General features: G+C 48.7%; 1 protein-coding gene across 11 annotated transcripts in view; it reads left to right on the forward strand.

Moving 5' to 3' along the window:
• GBF1 (golgi brefeldin A resistant guanine nucleotide exchange factor 1) overlaps positions 1-19,719 on the forward strand; it is a 126,301-nt gene that overhangs the window by 104,680 nt on the left and 1,902 nt on the right. For 5 of the 11 annotated variants that reach the window (XM_032607820.1, XM_032607821.1, XM_032607822.1 and 2 more), the window contains 29 exons: positions 171-382; positions 725-823; positions 1,416-1,610; positions 1,826-2,015; positions 2,611-2,751; positions 3,073-3,161; positions 4,114-4,316; positions 4,794-4,917; positions 5,201-5,326; positions 5,596-5,678; positions 6,329-6,565; positions 6,846-6,939; positions 7,310-7,486; positions 7,817-7,881; positions 7,967-8,090; positions 8,513-8,584; positions 8,735-8,829; positions 9,089-9,242; positions 12,562-12,787; positions 13,305-13,465; positions 13,597-13,843; positions 13,963-14,168; positions 15,051-15,201; positions 15,308-15,438; positions 15,641-15,742; positions 16,026-16,139; positions 16,289-16,469; positions 16,621-16,749; positions 17,231-18,080. In XM_032607820.1, coding sequence (XP_032463711.1) covers positions 171-382; positions 725-823; positions 1,416-1,610; positions 1,826-2,015; positions 2,611-2,751; positions 3,073-3,161; positions 4,114-4,316; positions 4,794-4,917; positions 5,201-5,326; positions 5,596-5,678; positions 6,329-6,565; positions 6,846-6,939; positions 7,310-7,486; positions 7,817-7,881; positions 7,967-8,090; positions 8,513-8,584; positions 8,735-8,829; positions 9,089-9,242; positions 12,562-12,787; positions 13,305-13,465; positions 13,597-13,843; positions 13,963-14,168; positions 15,051-15,201; positions 15,308-15,438; positions 15,641-15,742; positions 16,026-16,139; positions 16,289-16,469; positions 16,621-16,749; positions 17,231-17,511 — 4,409 coding nt within the window. In that variant the 3' untranslated portion in view covers positions 17,512-18,080. Of the gene's footprint in view, positions 1-170; positions 383-724; positions 824-1,415; positions 1,611-1,825; positions 2,016-2,610; positions 2,752-3,072; positions 3,162-4,113; positions 4,317-4,793; positions 4,918-5,200; positions 5,327-5,595; positions 5,679-6,328; positions 6,566-6,845; positions 6,940-7,309; positions 7,487-7,816; positions 7,882-7,966; positions 8,091-8,512; positions 8,585-8,734; positions 8,830-9,088; positions 9,243-12,561; positions 12,788-13,304; positions 13,466-13,596; positions 13,844-13,962; positions 14,169-15,050; positions 15,202-15,307; positions 15,439-15,640; positions 15,743-16,025; positions 16,140-16,288; positions 16,470-16,620; positions 16,750-17,230; positions 18,081-19,719 lie in introns of those variants that run through there. The other 6 variants (XM_032607824.1, XM_032607827.1, XM_032607825.1 and 3 more) reach the window with 3 other exon arrangements.

Raw genomic sequence — 19,719 nt, forward strand, 5'->3', positions numbered from 1 at the left:
GATTCCCTTCAATAAGTGAGACTAGTCTTCTTACTGCCCCAGAAAAAAAACATTTTTTTCCTGAAGAGAATCACTTATCTGAAATTGCCTGTATAATGCAGAGCAGGCTAGGCCAAGTGATTGAGCCAGTTGTTTCTTAGCAGTCCCACTTCCCTCCTGGCCTTTCCCAGGCACAGCTTTGGTCCCCTATGGTCTTCCTTGCATCCGCGAGCTCTTCCGATTCCTCATCTCTCTCACCAACCCACACGACCGCCACAACTCAGAGGTTATGATCCACATGGGACTGCATTTGCTGACAGTGGCTCTTGAGTCGGCCCCTGTAGCCCAGTGCCAAACCCTCTTGGGCCTCATCAAGGATGAGATGTGCCGCCACTTATTCCAGGTAAGACTGGATTTCTAGAGGGACTCCGAACACCTGGCTTTTTTTCAGGGTCTTTCAAGGGCCAGGGGAACACAGGGAGGTTTGGCTGATTCATGTGAAGAGTATAGGACCCAGGAAAGAACCTACCTCCCCTACTGACCAGTAGTCATAGTCAAGAGGACTCCAGTAGTTCCCCGGGGACTCTGGCAACCAAAGGGAAACATAGGAATGGCTAGATATAGAGAGTTCCCTCAGAGCACATGACCTTAGTGACAACTTCCCACAGTTTGCTGTCCTGCTTTCTCTTGGTTGAGCCATAGTCAGGTTCAGAAACCTAATAGCCCATCCTACTGTGATCTCCAGCTACTCAGCGTAGAGCGACTGAACCTTTATGCTGCTTCCCTGCGGGTATGCTTCCTACTGTTTGAGAGCATGAGGGAGCACCTCAAGTTCCAATTAGAGGTGAGTTTCTTGAAGTTGGAAAAAAAATAGGAAGATGTATGGCACCTTCATTCGGGTCAGCTTTGTCATGCTGCAGGAGTGGGATTTGGTGGCTTCTGAGGAGAGTGCTTTTAGCCTCCATAGTTTGGTTCATTGGCTCTCCTCTTCAGTGGAGAACTTAAAAGGTGCCCAGAGATACCTGGCTGGCTATAAAATAGGAGAACCGGAATATGAGAACTGGCAGGTAACCTCACCATGAGTGGGTAAAACTCTTCTGTCCGCAGTTCTTTTGCAACACAGGCAGGCAAGTCAAGCTAGCTTTGCCACTAAATTGCAAAAGGGAACTCTGAATAGGACCAAATCAGGCTCACACAGAGAGCACAAAAAGGGCAATGGGCAACTTGATCAGGTACGAGGTAGAGAGCCAGGCCTCCCCCATCATGAAGGACAAAGGGGGGGATGTATTTAGGGGATGGAATACCATTAAGTATCTCTTAATGCATACCTTCTGGCTAGGCGTCTGCTTCCTGTTTAATGTTTTTCCTGTCCAATTTGTCTCTTCCTATCTTGAATCCTTTCCCCACCCAAATGGCAATTATTGGATTATTGTCAGATGTACATCAAAAAGCTCATGGATATCATCACTGTGGAGAACCCCAAGATGCCTTATGAAATGAAGGAGATGGCTTTGGAGGCCACTGTGCAGCTCTGGCACATCCCCAGCTTTGTCACTGAGCTCTATATCAACTATGATTGTGACTACTACTGTTCCAACCTCTTTGAAGATCTCACCAAGCTGCTGTCCAAGGTGCTGAGCATTATTACTGACCTCTAGAAAGACGACTTTATTAAGGAGATCTCTCTGGTGGTAGTGAGGATGCTACATATAGGGAACGAAACACTTGAGAGCTGGGGAACAAGAAGAAGAAGTGTATCTTAAGGCAATGTAGAAGTTATGGGCGGTTTTAGGATTTTTGGAAAAGTATTCTAACCCCAAGTCTCCTGTATCTGTTTACTTTCCAGAATTCCTTCCCTGTGTCTGGTCAGCTCTATACAACACACCTGCTGTCTCTTGATGCCCTGTTGACAGTGATTGACAGCACTGAGGCCCACTGCCAAGCCAAAGTCCTCAACAACCTTACCCAGCAAGAAAAGAAAGAGGCAGCCAGACCTGGCTGTGAGGCAGTAGATGGCACTCGAGAAGCCAACAATAGTGAGAGGCATTTCTTTCTTTGAGGATCCCAGGGTTCTATGTTTATCCCTTCTCTACTCACTGAATCCGTTCTCCTACCCTTATGTCATTTCCTCCAAAGTACTCCTAATTCTGTGTTTCCGAGGTTTGGTGATGTGAATCATAGACCAGGCTGGCACATTGCAGGACTCATGGACTTCTCCCTTTCTCCTCTTCCATGCTTTAGCTATTTTTACAGAGTTGTTATTTCTTTATGGGGAGAAAAGAGAATATAGATTAAAGGATATAGAACTTCTGTGCCTAAAAGCTCCAGGCCCTACCTTTTCCTACCCCCAGTGCCTGCCTCCACTCTAATTAATCTTCTCTAACTTTTCCTTAAGATTGAGGTTGCAGAAGGTCAGGGAAAGTGATTGCATAATCTCTTTATTAAATTGTAGAATCTAATGCTTGGCTGACCTGGGATAGTGACTACTTATTTGGGCTTGGGTATGTCCTGTCAGGGCCGGTGACCTGTGTGGGAACATGCAGATCTCCTTGGCCTGAAGCTCGATTCTTCTGCAGCTCTGCTTGGCTTCCAACACCATCAGTCTTCATTTACCTTCTTCTCTCTTACCAGCTGAGAGAGCGGCCAGCAATGGGAAGGCTATAGGCATGGCCCCAGACATCACAGGCCTGCATGTGCCAGGTGGAGGGCGGCTGCCAGCAGAACATGGGAAACCAGGATGCAGTGATCTGGAGGAAGCTGGTGACTCTGGGGGTGGGTACTGGGTATCCATCATTCTAAGCCCCCTCAACTGGAAGGCCTGTTAGAGAACAGAGGGGAGGGGAGCAGAAATACCCTAGGGTAGTACCTGAATCAACATTGGCTGCTCACCATGCCTTCAGACCCAGAGAGAGGCAAGAAAACATTTGGAGCCCTAGAAGATAGGACTTCTAAGGAAGTGGAAGACTGATGAGGACAAGAAATTTTCTGAGGCATCCTTTTTTTCACTAGAGAGTATATCAGCATCCTTCCAAAAGTCATTATCCTGGTAAAAGAGGTCTTACTGGTGTTTCCCTCTCTTCCTCCCATTCCTAGCTGACAAAAAGTTTACCCGGAAGCCACCTCGATTTTCCTGTCTCCTGCCAGATCCACGGGAGTTGATTGAAATTAAGAATAAAAAGAAGGTATATATAGATATCCCCAGAGCTCAGCCTCTACCCACTTCTGACTGGGTGTTCTCTGTCGGGTTTCTTTCTCAGAGAATGAGGGAGAGTCTAAGCTCACTGAACAGCTTCCCAAGGCTAGTTTTTGAGCTTCTTGGGGCTTCAGCAACCCCCCAATCTCCTTTGAATCCCTTTCCTTACTCCTAAGCCATGTAATCAGCATCTCGTATTGTGTGCTCCTGGGCAAATGCTGCCCTAGCTGAGAGTCAGGTGTTACTTGTGGTGACAAGAGCCCTGGGAGCTGGTATCCTGTGGGTCACCGAAGGTTATTGGTCATCTCGAGCTCTGGGGTGATGATTGGCAATAAAAGGGAATTGACATTTATTCTGGTGCTTTTTAGTAAAGTTCAAATAACTGTACTTTCTGGTTTTCTGGTAACACAAAGAAAACCTTCTATTTAACCCTTTCTTCCTTGTAAGGCCAGCCTAAATGACTTTGGTTTATGTGTGCCCTTGATTGCAGGGCTGTGACTAGACAGTCAAAAAGTTATTATCGCAGTTATTTCACCTTGTCTTTCAAACCCCAGGGCCTTAAGAGCTAGGAAGCCAAAGAAAGAAGGGGAATCCGAGCTAGTCTGTAAACAGATGCCAGGAACAGCTCTAATACTGGAGAGAAAAGAAAACCTTCTCTAGTCTCTTTCTTATTTTTTTTCTCTGGTTCTGAGGTTGGACGAGAGTGCTGTGCATCTTTAGCACTCAGAAAAGGAGTAAAAAGGAGCTCCTCAGCCACTTCTAGTTAAACATGGAGATTGAGTAAAGCTAGGGGCCAATGTGGTTCAGCCTTAGTTCTGGAGTGACTTAGAACCATGTCCTAGGAGCCCATTAGGTGACCAGCTGTGGACTGTGATGGAGACCTGCCCTTGTCTGGTTTAGGGGCAGAGCAGCTTTTGACACCTCCTGTATTTCTTCTCTAGCTGCTGATTACTGGCACAGAGCAGTTCAACCAGAAACCAAAGAAGGGGATCCAGTTTCTGCAAGAGAAAGGTCTCCTCACCATCCCAATGGACAACACAGAGGTAGCCCAGTGGCTGCGAGAGAACCCTCGGCTGGACAAGAAAATGATTGGAGAGTTTGTGAGTGACCGCAAAAACATTGACCTGTTGGAGAGCTTTGTGAGGTGAGGAAACTGCAAGAAATGTGGGACATAGTTGATGATCAGCCTGGGGGGACAGACAGTTCAAAACAGTACCAGTCAGTTCCTGATGGTGACCCAGGTCATACACTCTTCCTCTTCCCAAGATTTATATCTTTTGGATCTGAAAGAGTCTCCAGCAAGAAAGCTTTGGGCACCATTCCATTCTACATAGAGAACATTGCAAAGGGGTGGAGTAGGGTTCCTGAGCACAGGGTAGGTTCTGGGTTCCAGGGATGAGGTTTCTATGTAGGAGCACACTGATGTGAAGAGTACTAAGCTTAGGGGTTGTCAAATTCTGGTTCTGTGTTAGAGATGACCTAGGAGATACCTCCCCTTTGCCGGAGCTCTCAGCCTTTTCTGTTCCAATAGGAGAAGCTTAGTGGGACTGTAGCTAATAGAGCACCCAACATTTGCAGCTTATACATCTTAAGCCTTTCGTCCTTCTTTCTTTCCCTGTAGCACCTTCAGCTTTCAGGGTCTGCGGCTGGACGAAGCTCTCCGTCTCTACCTGGAAGCCTTCCGCTTGCCCGGGGAAGCACCAGTCATCCAGAGGTTGCTAGAGGCATTCACAGAACATTGGAGGGTGAGTTTGAGTGGCAGGGACTGAGCCCAGCATCCCAAATTAATTTGACTAAGGGTTTCTATGGCTTCAACTGAAGGACCCAGTTGCTGTCTCCTAAGAAGGCTAAGAGCAATGTCAGTGAGCTTTCCCATAGAGGGGCCAGCTTCCATCAGGGAGTTGGCAAGAGATGGGCCTCTTTCTGGCTGGTACCTTCCTCTTTATCATCATTGACCAGTGGGTTGGTAGTGAGGGTTTGATTGGCCAGAGAAGGGCATTGACGTAGGTGGGGTCTTTGATTTTTCAGAATTGTAATGGCTCCCCATTTGCCAATAGCGATGCCTGCTTTGCCCTGGCCTATGCTGTCATCATGCTTAATACTGACCAGCACAACCACAATGTTCGCAAGCAAAATGCACCCATGACCCTGGAGGTAAGATTGGATCCCAGCCATGGCAGAGCAGTTCCAGCACAGCTTTGGAGGTAGCAGGAAGGACATGGGTTTTCCAGTGGGCACAATAGACAAGCTTCTGTCCAAGGGAGTCAGGGGGCGCTGGCCAATCCAGAAGAGGAACTGGGGTAGGGAAGTGGATTCTGTCACTTACTGTTTCCTAAAGTCCTATTTACCACAGACCCAGGGGTTCCCTGAGTGGGGCTTCAGCATTGACACATGGGGGGTAAAGCTTATTGCCCTGTCTCTAGGAGTTTCGCAAAAATCTAAAAGGTGTGAATGGAGGCAAGGACTTTGAGCAAGACATTCTGGAGGACATGTACCATGCCATCAAGTGAGTATGCGTAGAGAATGGTGTAGCATCTCTGTTAAGGAGAAGCACGCTACTTCCTTCTCCAGATTTTGGAGTCACATCAGACTGCAGTGACTCATACACCCTGGATTTAGCATCGTAATTTATCTGGGCAGCCCCTTCTCCCCCAACTGATTTATTCCTCAAAGAAGCCTGAATAGTACTGGAACTTTAGTACCCTGAGCCAGGATCCAAACTGCCCCTGCTAAGTGGAATGTCATCACCCCATTTTCCGAACGCAGAGAAGCTGGGTTTTCCTGTCTAGCTTGCAAGATGCATTATGGGGCTAGTAGAGAACCCAAGATGGGTACTAGAAGATGAGGTTTGGGACACTTAGGTTTCTACTGTTAATCAGAAAAGGTAGAATTGTTCATCTTCTCATACCCAGAAAAAATATGAGATCTTACTATAGAACTAAAGGCCCACTTAGAGATGGGGCTTGGAGATTATGGGATGCTTCCTTTCTTTCTCCTTGGTGCCACTGGTGGGGAGGGAAGCAGACCACTGAGCTGCAGTTTTGATGACCTCTCATTGAAGGAAAGTGTCAGTAATGGGCAGAAAGCCCCTTGTCCTAGTTTGTAACCAGTCAGGTTCAGAGCAGTGCACCTACTCCTTTTGTCACCTCCTGACAGGAATGAGGAAATTGTGATGCCTGAGGAGCAGACAGGCCTGGTTCGGGAGAATTATGTATGGAATGTGCTGCTTCATCGAGGTGCCACCCCAGAAGGCATATTCCTACGTGTGCCTGCTGGCAGCTACGATCTTGACCTCTTCACCATGACCTGGGGCCCCACTATTGCTGCTCTTTCTTATGTCTTTGACAAAAGCCTTGAGGAGACAATCATCCAAAAAGCCATCTCAGGCTTCAGGTAGCCAGAGTTTGACTATGGTCTTGGATCTCCTTCCACCTCTTTGATTTAACTTGGTTGCCTCCATGCCTCTCTGACTCCTACTCTTATTTTCCTTAGAATGGGTTCCTCCTGAGTTTTCAGGGAGGCTGAAGCTTGGGAAAGCTCAGTCTTAAACAGACTCAAGAGTAAAAGGTTTCTTCCTGGGACTGATTAGGGAAGAATCCCAAGCAAGCCTCCTTGGGGACTTGGAAGGGCTGCCTGGCCTTTCAGTGACTGTATCTGATATGTGACGTTACAGGAAGTGCGCCATGATCTCCGCCCACTATGGCCTCAGTGATGTGTTTGACAATCTCATCATCTCTCTATGCAAATTCACAGCTCTCAGCAGTGAGGTGAGCAGGGACAGGAACTGTGTACTTGGAGTTCCAAAGGAAGACCTCTCTTTTAGCCATAGACCTACCCTTATCTGTGGAGCTGGTTTCCATCAGCATATTCTCTCACTACCCCTGGACTACAGTAGAGCTTAGCCATTTCTGTCTGACACACCCTAGGATGAGAATAGCATTACCTTATATAATGGGGATGAGAGAAGAGATGCAATAGTGGAGAAGGCCTTAGCCAGGGTAGCCCTTCCCACCAGTATTATGGGGGATTGAAGCAGAACTAGCAGAAGGACCCTCAGGAACCATAGGTAGAGGCCTAAGAGAATCTCCTTTCAAGACATTTGCCAGACCCTAAGCCTCATCTCATCTTCCTTTCCAGTCCATTGAGAACCTGCCCACTGTGTTTGGAAGCAACCCTAAAGCCCACATTGCAGCCAAGACAGTATTCCATTTGGCCCATCGTCATGGTGACATCCTGCGGGAGGGCTGGAAGAATATCATGGAGGCCATGCTGCAGCTCTTCCGAGCCCAACTGCTGCCCAAGGCTATGGTGGAGGTAATTCTTGGTAGGAGACTAATCAATAATAACAAGGCAAGAGCTCCAAGATTACGTACTGTCTGCATATAGAACTGGTTGAGAGTAGCACTGGGCCTGATGCATGCTGAAACTTACCAGGAACGCCTCAAATGTAAGACCACAGATCTTTGGCCATGGGGATAGCTGTAAAGGAAGGCTGGTAGAAGTTGTTGCCAGTCATCAATTGGAGGGGCCCAGTCAATAGTGTAGGGCAGAGGACAACAGGAAGAAAGCCAGAAAACTTTGCATGGCAGAGCAGGAAATGCAGAGGGCATGTGGAAAGAAATTATTCTTGACCTGATTTTCCAGGTAGAAGATTTTGTGGATCCCAATGGCAAGATCTCTCTACAACGGGAAGAGACACCATCAAACCGGTGAGGGGAAATCAGAGGCTGGAGACCTTGCAGAGGGAGGATTAGAACTCTGGAGCTCACTAGAGCTTGTACTCTCTTTCTACAGAGGAGAGTCGACAGTGCTGAGCTTTGTGAGCTGGCTGACACTTAGTGGTACTGAGCAGTCTAGCGTGCGGGGCCCATCCACTGAGAACCAAGAGGCCAAGAGAATGGCCTTGGACTGTATCAAGGTAACTGCCCCTGCCTACCCCTGGTGAACAAGCCTAGACCCTTCTCTACTAGATAGACACTGTCCTATGAACTGAAGAATAGGGTCATCTAGGGTTTGTGACCAGAGTTGACTCCTTCTGCCCTCTCTCCCTGGCTTCTTGGGAACATTCTCTTCCCTCTAGTCCTTATCAATAACCCCTCTCTCGGGGCTTCCCTGATGGCGCAGTGGTTGAGAGTCCGCCTGCCGATGCAGGGGACACGGGTTCGTGCCCCGGTCCGGGAAGATCCCACATGCCGTGGAGCAGCTGGGCCCGTGAGCCATGGCCGCTGAGCCTGCGTGTCCAGAGCCTGCGCTCCACAACGGGAGAGGCCACAACAGTAAGAGGCCCGCATACAGAAAAAAAAAAAAAAAAAAAAAAACCCTCTCTTGTGCCACCTCTAGCAATGTGACCCAGAAAAGATGATCACAGAAAGCAAATTCCTCCAGCTGGAGTCACTGCAGGAGCTCATGAAGGTACAGAGTGAAGAGGGAGGAGGGGTGAAAGGGCTGGCTGGGTCTGGGAGGGGAGACAGGGATAGTGGTGTATGCCTCAGTTTCTGTCAGGGGTGGGCCAGTGGCTGGCTTCTCCTCCATGCCTGTTTTCCTGCTGTTATTCTCCTCCAGGCTCTGGTCTCAGTGACACCAGATGAAGAGACCTATGATGAAGAGGATGCTGCTTTCTGCCTGGAGATGCTGCTGAGGATTGTGCTGGAGAACAGGTAGAAGGCAGTCTTTAGGCAGGCCTCATACTGGGCTTGTGCCAAGGGGATGGAAGCCTGGAGTAATCTTGCAGAGTGGGCTCTAGGGACAAGAAGCACATGAAGCTATAGGCAGTAGAGGAGAAGCTTGCTCATTATAGCTGCCTGCTTAGGGTATAATACCACTGAGCTCTGAAGGACCTAGCCTCAATCAGAAAAAGAGGCTTATTGCCCAGTGGCCTTTACAGCTGAGACTATCCTCATCCCTTATGTTTCTCAGGGACCGTGTGGGCTGTGTGTGGCAGACTGTTCGAGACCATCTATACCACCTATGTGTCCAGGCACAGGACTTCTGCTTCCTTGTGGAGCGGGCAGTAGTGGGGCTGCTGCGCCTAGCCATTAGGCTACTCCGGAGAGAAGAGATCAGTGGCCAGGTAAGCTGAGTGCAGCTGGGAAGGCAGGAAGGTATACAAGGGACTAAAGCCACAGTATCAGTTATGGATATGGCCTGAGACAGAGACTTCATTTAGTGCCCCATAGCATGAGCCCAGTAACCTACCACAGGGCTAGGGGAGTCTAACAGGGACATTGAGAGTGAATCTGGAATGGCCTCAGGCATGAAGCTAGTACTCAGCACCTCTGCTCAGTAGGGCTGGACGGCTGCTGCCTTGTGGCAGTCCCAGCCCCATACCTGATTTCCTGGCTCTCATGCTTAGGACCCTCCTGAGATCTCTTCACCCAATTTATAAAAGACAAATAGTATAGAAATGAGTTCAGGAAGGTCACAGGATATAAGATCAATACACAAAAATTAATCACATTTCTTTATACTAACAATGAACATATAGAAAATGAAACCATTTACAAGTGCTCCAAATGAAATCAAATACTTAGCTATACACCTAACAAAACATGTATAGGATCTGTATGCTGAAACTTACAAATGCTAATGAAAGATATTAAAGACCCAAATAAATGAAGAGGCATACCACATGCGTGGATTGGAAGACTCAACGTAGTGAAGATGTCATTCCTTCCTTGATTGATCTGTAAGTTTAATGCAACTCCTATGAAAATCCCAGCAAGGTTTTTTTGTAGACATAGACAAGCTTATTCTAAGATGGAAAAGCACAGGCCCTAGAATAGCTGAACATTTTGAGAAAAAACGTGGGAGGAATCACTCCATCTGATATTAAGGCTTACTATACAGCTATAGTAATCAACACTGTGGTATTTTTGGAGGGACAGACACATGCATCGATGTAACAGGAGAAACCAGAAATAGACGCACACAAAGATGCCTAATTTTTTGACAAAGGTGCAAAAACAATTCAGTGGAGGAAGCATAATCCTTTTAATTGCTGGAGCAATTGAAATGCATGGTTGAGGGGGCAGGGGACAAATGAACCTTGACCTAAGCCTCATACCTTATAGAAAAATTAACTCAAAATGAATCATAGAATTAAATGTAAAATGTAAAACTATGAAACCCTAGAAAGAAAAATAGGAGGATATCTTTGGGAGCTAGGCAAAAAGTTCTTAGACTTGACACCAAAAATATAATCCATAAAAGGAAAAACTGGTAGATTTCATCAATATTAAAAATTCTACTCTATGAGAGCCCAGTGTGAAAAGGAGGTAAAGACAAGGAGTGTATGTTTGCAAATCAAATATCTGAAAAAAGACTAATACCTAAAATATAAAAGAACTCAGAACGTAACAGTAAAAAAAAAACAACAGACCAATTAGAAAATGGGTGAAAGATATGAAGAAGATATACAGATGGCAGATAAGCACATGAAGAAGCTTAAGTGGTGTTCATCATCATTATCCAACAGGGAAATGCAAATTAAAACCACAGTGAGATACCACTACACACCTGTCAGAATGGTTAAAGTGAAAAACAGTGATAATACCAAATGCAGACAAGGATGTGGGTCAGTCACTCTTAAATTTCTGGTAGGAATATAAAATGATAGAGCAGTTTCTTATAAAACTAAACATGCAGTTACAACACAATCCAGCAGTTGCACTCTTGGGCACTTACCCCAGAGAAATGAAAATTTACTTTTATAAAAAACCTATACATGAATGTTCACAGGATCTTTATTTGTAGTAGCCAGAAACTAGAATCAGCCCAGATGGTTTTCAGCGTAAAGTGTAGTACATACATACCATGGAATACTATTCAGCAATTAAAAGCAACAAACTGTTGATACATGCAGCAACTTGCATGACTGTCCAAGGAATTATACTAAGTGAAAAAAGCCAATCCCAAACGGTTATGTACTATATCATTCCATTTATATGACGTTTTTGAATTGACGAGGTTTTAGAAGTTGTGGACAGATGGCCGGGGGCTAGGGATGGGGGCAAGAAAGGCAGGTGTGGTTATAAAAGGGCAACACAAGGGATCCTGTGGTGTTGGAACTATTCAACATCTTGGCTAGTGCTGGATACACAAACCTACACAAGTGCTTAAATTGTGTAGAACTTAATACACGTATGAGTACAAGTAAAACTGGGGAAATCTGAATAAGATTAGTGAATTGTATCAATGTCAGTATCCTGGTTATGATATTATGCTGTAGTTTTGCATAATGTTGCTGGTCTTTTTTTCAGTTTTTAAAAAATTAAACTTTGAAAATAGAGATAATTATAGATTCATATGCAGTCTATTTTATAATAAAGTATTGGATATCTCAGGTAATTTATTGAATACTGTACTGAAAGTGGCAAACAGAATGGTTGTCTGGGTACGGAATGGTTCTAAGTGCATCAGTTGTTTACCCTCATAATGGCATGGCTGACTGAGAGCTGTGGCTCCCTGCCACTGCCCAGCATCACAAAAGAGTACTGTGCTGCGTATCAGTAGCCCTGGAAAAAATCAAAACTCAAAGTATGGTTTCTACTGAATGTGTTTCACTTTTATACCATTGTGAAGTCAAAAAAATCTAGGGGCTTCCCTGGTGGCGCAGTGGTTGAGAGTCCGCCTGCCGATGCAGGGGACACGGGTTCGTGCCCCGGTCCGGGAGGATCCCACATGCCGCGGAGCGGCTGGGCCCGTGAGCCACACCTACTGAGCCTGCGCGTCTGGAGCCTGTGCTCCGCAGCAAGAAAGGCCGCGATAGTGAGAGGCCTGCGCACCGTGATGAAGAGTGGCCCCCCGCTTGCCACGACTAAAGAAAGCCCTCGCACAGAAACGAAGACCCAACCCAGCAAAAATAAATTAATTAATAAACTCCTACCCCCAACATCTAAAAAAAAAAAAAAAAAAAAAATCTATTAAAAAAAAAAAAAAAAATCTAAGTTAAATTATCATAAGTTGGGGGCTGTACACTTTACCCACTTTACCCCAATGGTAGCATTGTGCAAAACTATAGTGTAGTATCATAACCAAGATACTGACATTGATACAATTCACTAATCTTATACAGATTTCCTCAGTTTTACTTGTATTCATACGTGTATTAAGTTCTACACAATTTAAGCACTTGCGTAGGTTTGTGTATCTACCACTAGCCAAGATGCTGAATAGTTCCAACACCACAGGATCCCTCGTATTGCCCTTTTATAAACACACCTGCCTCTTTCTTGTCCCCATTCCTAGCCCCTGGCCATCTGTCTACAGAGTACCCTAAGTTGAGTCTTAGCCAAAACTGTTCTCACTAACCTAGGGAGGCTGGTGGGGAAGGAGGCTAGACAAGACGCATGTGCCCACTTTCCACTTCCTGCTCCCATCTCCTGCCCCAGGTACTGCTCTCCCTGCGCATTTTGCTACTAATGAAGCCCAGCGTGTTGTCCCGAGTCAGTCATCAGGTAGCCTATGGGCTCCATGAACTCCTTAAGACTAACGCAGCCAACATCCACTCAAGTGATGACTGGGCCACCCTCTTCACGCTGCTGGAGTGCATTGGCTCAGGTGTAAAGCCCCCAGCTGCCCTGCAGGCCACAGCCAGGGCCGATGCACCTGATGCTGGTAAGCCCTTTCCCAGAGAGACCCACACTGGCAGATAAACAATTATGGCCCCAGTGGTTGAGACAGGAAAACAAAACGCAGGTTGTTGTGTTCAGCAGATTAAATACCCCTGGCTTCTGCCCTCTGCTTCCAGAGCTTCCTGTGCCTAACGGGCCTCTCCCCATTACCCACAGATTAAACAGCATAAAGGCAAGTAGGCAATGGAGAAGGCTATGAAGCCAGGCTTCCTACTGTCCTGAGGACTGTTTTCTCAGAAACTCTGTCCTCACTGCCACCTCCCTCCCCAACAGCTGCTACTAGATGCTGTCAGGAGCCCAAATTAGCCTGCTGCCCCATTTGGTCAACAGAGAAGCTCTCCAGGCCATCCTTCAGCCCTCTAGTGACAGGGCTGAAACTAATCCAGACCAAGAGAAAAGAGAGGCCAGGCTTCAGCACCTTTCTTCTGAGAGCTGAAACTGTGCCTCATCCCAACTTCCCCATCCCCATCCTGACTCTGCCCCTCTCCCTGCTGGCTCAGGGGCCCAATCAGATAGTGAACTCCCATCCTTCCATCAAAATGATGTGAGCCTGGACCGAGGGTACACTTCTGACTCGGAGGTCTACACTGACCATGGCAGGCCTGGCAAGATTCACCGATCAGCCACAGATGCTGATGTGGTCAACAGCGGTTGGTTAGTGGTGAGTGAGCATACGGGCAGCGGGTGAGTCTTCCCCTCTTGGCCTGTGGGAAAGATTCCTGGCCTTCTGAGAGGGGAGCTAGGGGAAGATCAGGGTCAAGCCTGGATTCTCAGCTCCTCTGTACTTTACAGGTGGGGAAGGATGACATCGATAACTCCAAGCCAGGGCCTGAGACCAGCTGGCCAGGTCCTTCACCCCTGGTCAATCAGTACAGCCTAACAGTGGGGCTGGACCTCGGGCCACATGACACCAAGTCCCTGCTCAAGTGTGTGGAATCCCTGTCCTTCATTGTGCGTGACGCTGCCCACATCACACCTGACAACTTTGAGCTCTGTGTCAAGACTCTCCGCATCTTTGTGGAGGCCAGTCTGAATGGCGGTGGGTCACCTGATGAAGGGGCAGTTGGGGAGTAACCATGTGAATTACGGGGGAAAGGGAGGAGCAGGCCATCTGTACCCATGGATATGGAAATGTGACCTGCATCTGGCCCTGCTCAGGGTGCAAGTCCCAGGAGAAACGTGGCAAGAGTCACAAGTATGACAGCAAAGGGAACCGCTTCAAGAAGAAATCCAAGGAAGGCTCAATGCTTCGGCGGCCTCGAACCTCCAGCCAACATGCCACTCGGGGCGGGCATAGTGATGACGATGAGGACGAAGGTGTGCCTGCCAGCTACCATACGGTGTCTTTACAGGTCAGTCAGGACGTAAGTATGGCACCCTTTACTTCCTCTCCTCTCCCGGTACCTGACATTGGGAGTCTTGGTGGGGCCAGGGAAAGCCAGGGTGGAAAGGAAGGGCCTATGTTCCAGCCAGGGCCTCAGCCAGTGTCCCCACAGTGCCCCCCCTGTCCAGGACCGCCTGTAAGTCTTTGTTTGCTTCATTTTTAAATTATAGTTTGTTTTTGAAATAAGTAATTCAAATGCACATAGCACAGAGTTCAAAAGGTACAAAAGGGTAAGCAGATAAAAGTCCCATCCATTTCCTGTCTCCAGCTGCTAAGTTCCCCTTACCAGAGGCAACCACTGCCATCAGTTTCTTGTTTATCCTTCCAGAGTTATTCTGTTGTCTATTCAGGACATATAAAATTTATTTTATGAGCAGACTTTACATCACTAAATAAATGGAGAATTAATTGCTTTAAATAGAATAACCTTAGAAAAATTACAAAAACAAAAAATTATTAAATCTGGCCAGACACTGTTGCCTATCAAAGCCTCTGAGCCTCAGGTTTGCTGTTTTTAAAATGAGATTAACAAGATGAGGCTTTATCTGTCATCAGAAAGTGTGAAAAAGGAGTGAAAAAGTACCTTTCTCACTGTGTAATTGTGTTATTAAATACTTAGTCCACACACCTCTTCAAATCCCTGCTACTAGGAGTAATACCCATCTTTGGGAAACACTGGTCAGGACTAGGACAACCAGCTCATAAAGTTGAGGAGAAGGGAGTGGTGAGAGGGGTGGAGTATGGTGTGATCGGTACTAGGGACTCCCTTGAGGACTCAATCAGGGACAGTGGGAGTGGGCTAGTGAGGAGGGGATCCACCAGACCTAACCCCACTCATGTCATGCCCCTCCTGTGACCCCAGTTGCTAGACCTGATGCACACCCTACACACAAGGGCAGCCTCTATCTACAGCTCATGGGCGGAGGAGCAGCGCCACCTGGACACAGGAGGCCGGAAGATCGAAGCGGATTCACGCACCCTCTGGGCCCACTGTTGGTGCCCTTTACTTCAGGGTAAACCTCAGGGGAGCAGGCAGGGCAGGGGCAGAGGTGGAGCTGGCGCTTGGGAAGTACCAGGATCAGGATGCCCAAAGGATCCTGAGCCTGTTCTCATTCTCAGGCATTGCCTGCCTGTGCTGTGATGCCCGGCGCCAGGTGCGGATGCAGGCACTGACCTATCTGCAGCGAGCACTACTGGTACATGATCTGCAAAAGTTAGATGCCCTGGAATGGGAGTCCTGTTTTAACAAGGTAGGACTTCCCTCTGGTCTTAAGGTAAAGTGCAAATCCTAAAGACAAGGAGAGCCAAGCAGCTTGAAGAGCCCCTGATGTCAATTCTCAGCCTGTATCAGACCTTCCCTCCTGTTCTGTACCCATCCACCGCAGCCCAGGGTCAAGTGGACAAGGCTTCCACCTGACCCTGCTAGGGAGATGTTGGCTTCTTACCCACCAGGTGCTGTTTCCTCTACTGACCAAGCTCTTGGAAAACATCAGCCCTGCAGATGTGGGCGGGATGGAGGAGACCCGGATGAGGGCTTCCACCCTGCTCTCTAAGGTACTGCTCACGACCCTACACCCACCCACTCTCCCCACACCTGCCTCTTCGCAAGCAGGGAAGCCAAGGCTACTGGGAGGACCTAGAGGTGTAATGTAGGTGCTTAGGACTCCCAGCTATGGAGACTCAGCAGGACCCAGGGACCTGGGAGGATTTTGGAATTCAGAGGAGTCTCTGATCCAGGATTCCCACACAAGATAGGGCAGGCTTGCCTCCCACCCTTGGAGAGGGGTGCAGAAGGCTCCTACCCTACTCTTGGCTGAGAGGGGCTGGGGGACCATAGGTCTTCCTGCAGCACCTGTCTCCACTGCTGTCGCTCTCTACCTTTGCGGCCCTCTGGCTGACCATCCTGGATTTCATGGACAAGTACATGCACGCAGGCTCCAGTGACTTACTGGTACGTTCTGCCTCAGCCCAACTCCAGCTGCCTACTTCCTCTCCCATCTTTTGGGAAGACTTGCTGTTTCCCCCTTGGTGGCTGCCTTCTCCTTACCATATCCCCCCATGCCCTCTTTCCCATTCTCATGGCCCCACTGCCACCTGCAGTCAGAGGCCATCCCTGAGTCTCTGAAGAACATGCTCCTGGTGATGGACACAGCAGAGATTTTCCACAGTGCGGATGCCCGAGGAGGCAGCCCCTCAGCCCTCTGGGAGATCACCTGGGAGCGCATTGACTGTTTCCTGCCCCACCTACGAGATGAGCTCTTCAAGCAGACTGTCATCCAGGGTAGGGGGCTCCAACCAACTTCATCAAAGAGAGTCTGGAGCTAATAATTAGTTCTCTGTGCCTGGGGTGGGGGTTAAGTCTAGTGGGTAGCCAGGACTCTACTTGAAATAAAGCACCGAGAGCCGCCATCTGGATTCTCTACCCTCCCCAGACCCTGTGCCCATGGAGCCTCATGCCCCAAAACCTCTGGCCTCAGCCCACCTGACTCCTGCTGCTGGTGACACCAGGACACCTGGCCATCCACCTCCCCCAGAGATGCCCTCTGAGCTGGGGACCTGTGGTGAGTCCCTCTGAGCGAGTTTGCTGGATGTCAAACAGGAAGTCAAGGAGGTCCGGGGTACTTTGAGATTGCTGCTGGGCATGGGCTGTGAGCCAGGGAAAGGAAAGAACCAGAAGATCCTGTTCACCTGCTCTTCTTATGGGAAATGGCAGGGCCAGGTCAGCTATGATGAGCTAGCTGCCTGGGATTTTCAGGCTTCAGAGAAGGAGGCTGGATCAGGGACTTGGAATGAATATGCAGAGGTTGCCCTTCAGGAATTCTAATAAAGACCAGACCAAAATTAACCTACTGGAGGTACAGCAAAGAAGATAAAGGGTAGATATAAGGTAGCTGGACACTGGAATAAGTTTTGAGCAGAGACTCTCAACTGTGTAGACTGGGAGGGGTCATCTTGCTTACAGGAGTGGGAGAAGCAGAAGTTTGGTAAACTAGCTGCAGAATGTGAGCGAGTCTGACTGCAGCCACCTTGCTTTCCCTCTAGACTTTGAGAAGCCCGAGGGCCCCCGACCTGCCAACAGCAGCTCCTCTGGATCACCAGTGGCATCCAGCCCCAGCAGACTGAGCCCTACCCCGGATGGGCCTCCACCCCTGGCTCAGCCCCCACTGATCCTGCAGCCCTTGGCCTCCCCACTGCAGGTGGGCGTGCCCCCCATGACTCTGCCTATCATACTCAACCCCGCTCTCATCGAGGCCACCTCACCTGTGCCCCTCCTGGCCACACCCCGCCCCACAGACCCCCTGCCCACCTCTGAGGTCAACTAAGGCAGGGCCCTCAGCGATCAGGACCAGTACTTCCTACCAGGCTGTCCCTGGCCCACCCCTCAGCTGTCCCAGGGGCCACAAATTCTTCAGTCCCAGCCCAAGCTGCTATCACTGCTACTTGGATGGGGACCTGAAAAAGAACTTTTATAGCCCCTCCTGGGACCCACAGTCAGTCTGTGGGACCTTCCTCCTCTGCTCTCCATTCCTGGGAGTCCAACCTGAGAGCACACTCAGGTATCACCTGCAGCCTGGCAGCTCGGGGAGGCATCACTGTACCAGCCCTGCAGTGCCTGCCCTTGTGCTCCTCCTGCCCGTGGTCAGGCATCGAGAGCCAAGCCAATCACTCTGCACTTTGTTTCCCTCTCCCAACCCCACTCCCATCAGCCCTGGGCCACCTCCTCTAGTTCTTCCTCTTTTATTAGTTGGTCAGTTTGGAGAGTTGATTGGCGCCATGGAGGGTGGACAGGTGGGGCTGGACAGAGGGACTGCCCACAGGAGCATGTACATATGGAAAAACAGGACAACGATGGATTTTTTATGATGTAATAAATGTCTTAGTACCAACATCATTGCCTTTCCCTCTGGTTTCCTTCTTGAGTTTGTGGGTACCATGTTTCGGGATACCCAGACCATCACATGAACAGAAATGAGACTGAGCCTACCAATAGTCTGGCCCACGTGGCCCCTGGTCACCAGCCAGCCAGACGCCAGGACGCAGTCAGGATTCCTTCACTGCTGCTGCCCCACCACCACCATCACAGCAGTGCCCCCTTAGCACCAGGGATGCGCTAGGGGGTTGGCAGTTGTCCTCTTCCCTAACTGCTCCATCGGAGATAACCGTGACAGCCTAGGCTGGGGTCAAAGGGAAGGTGAACCAGAGCTGAGCTGTAGTTATTCAGAAGTCTTCCCTCAGATGTGCCTCATAGTCCCAGGAGCAGAGAGGAGCCCATGGGGCTTAGGGGGTGGGAGGCTATCTTGCCCATAACTGTGATCATGTGTTTCTGGACACAGGGCATTCATTTTGGCCCAGAACTGAGGAGGGAAAATTTCTTCCCATCCCACAGCCTCCATCTACCCCAGTCACTGCAGCATGATTGGAGAACCCCTCCCCTTCTTTCCCTTTGCGTCAGGGTAAGATAAGTGGGAGTGCGTATGGGGCAGGCAGTGTGGCCCCTGCAGGGGTGAGGTACTGTGGGTGTGATGCAGAATACTATTAAGCTTTCCCAGGTGAAGCATCTCCATCATCTTGGCATTCTCCTTCACCATGGTCTCTTCCCCCAGGGGAAGGGAGGGCAGAGAGTGGTACCTGCTGTACTACCAGCTGGCCTCCCTCATGGAGAGTTAGGGGCACTCACCTCTCCATTGGTCCCAGATGTCTGTGTAATCGTTCAGCACCTTGGGCTTTCCTTTGCTCAGCACAACCACGTGGATGTTGCTGGGTCTGGATGTCTGTAAGTGCCTCCCTCGGGTGCTTTGGAAATGGAAACAGCCTGATGTGGAACAATGCTGACGTGAGTCCTGCAGCTCTTACACTAGTTTCTCCCTCTTCCCTTCCTTCTGCAAGTAGTCCAGACCATGCCTGTTTTCCACACTAACTAGAAGCCTTGCTCCTGGGAAAATTAGGAGTAAGACTGCACTCCTTCTGTATGAGTGCAGAAAAGCCCGGAACTACAGTCAGGTTAACACTAGGGCTGTTGGCTTCAGCTATAACATCTCTCTCTGTTCTCCCTTCTGAGCCCCACAGCTCTGCCTTCAGAAGCTTCTGTTTCCCTATGGGGGAAACAACATTGACTTCTGTATAGAAACCTGAAGGCCATCCTATGAACAAAGGAATATGAAAAGTCTGTATCCCTCGGTCTACAAATATCGGGAAAGAAGCTGGAGTAATTGCAAACTGAACCCTTCCCCACTGGCAAGCAAAGAAAAACATTTGTTGGAAGCCTCATTCTGTTATAGAAGGATCAACTGACACATACGTGACTTGTGTGGTTGACAGTGTTGTCTCTGTCAGGCAAGGGAAACTACAAGAACTAATATTCAGGCCTTAATTTTGACCAACAAAGAATGGCTGATGACATGGAAGTGACAAAACTTGTGGGAAAGTAATAGAATAATCTGCAGGGAAATGCTGGTCTTAATGATGTCTCCTATAAGAACTCTAGGATAGCAGGCTTCAAAAAGTCCAGAGGAAAGCTAGAGACTTTTAAG

The sequence above is a fragment of the Phocoena sinus genome, chromosome 16 (genome assembly GCF_008692025.1).
Source record: "Phocoena sinus isolate mPhoSin1 chromosome 16, mPhoSin1.pri, whole genome shotgun sequence".
NCBI classification, from domain to species: Eukaryota; Metazoa; Chordata; class Mammalia; order Artiodactyla; family Phocoenidae; genus Phocoena; species Phocoena sinus.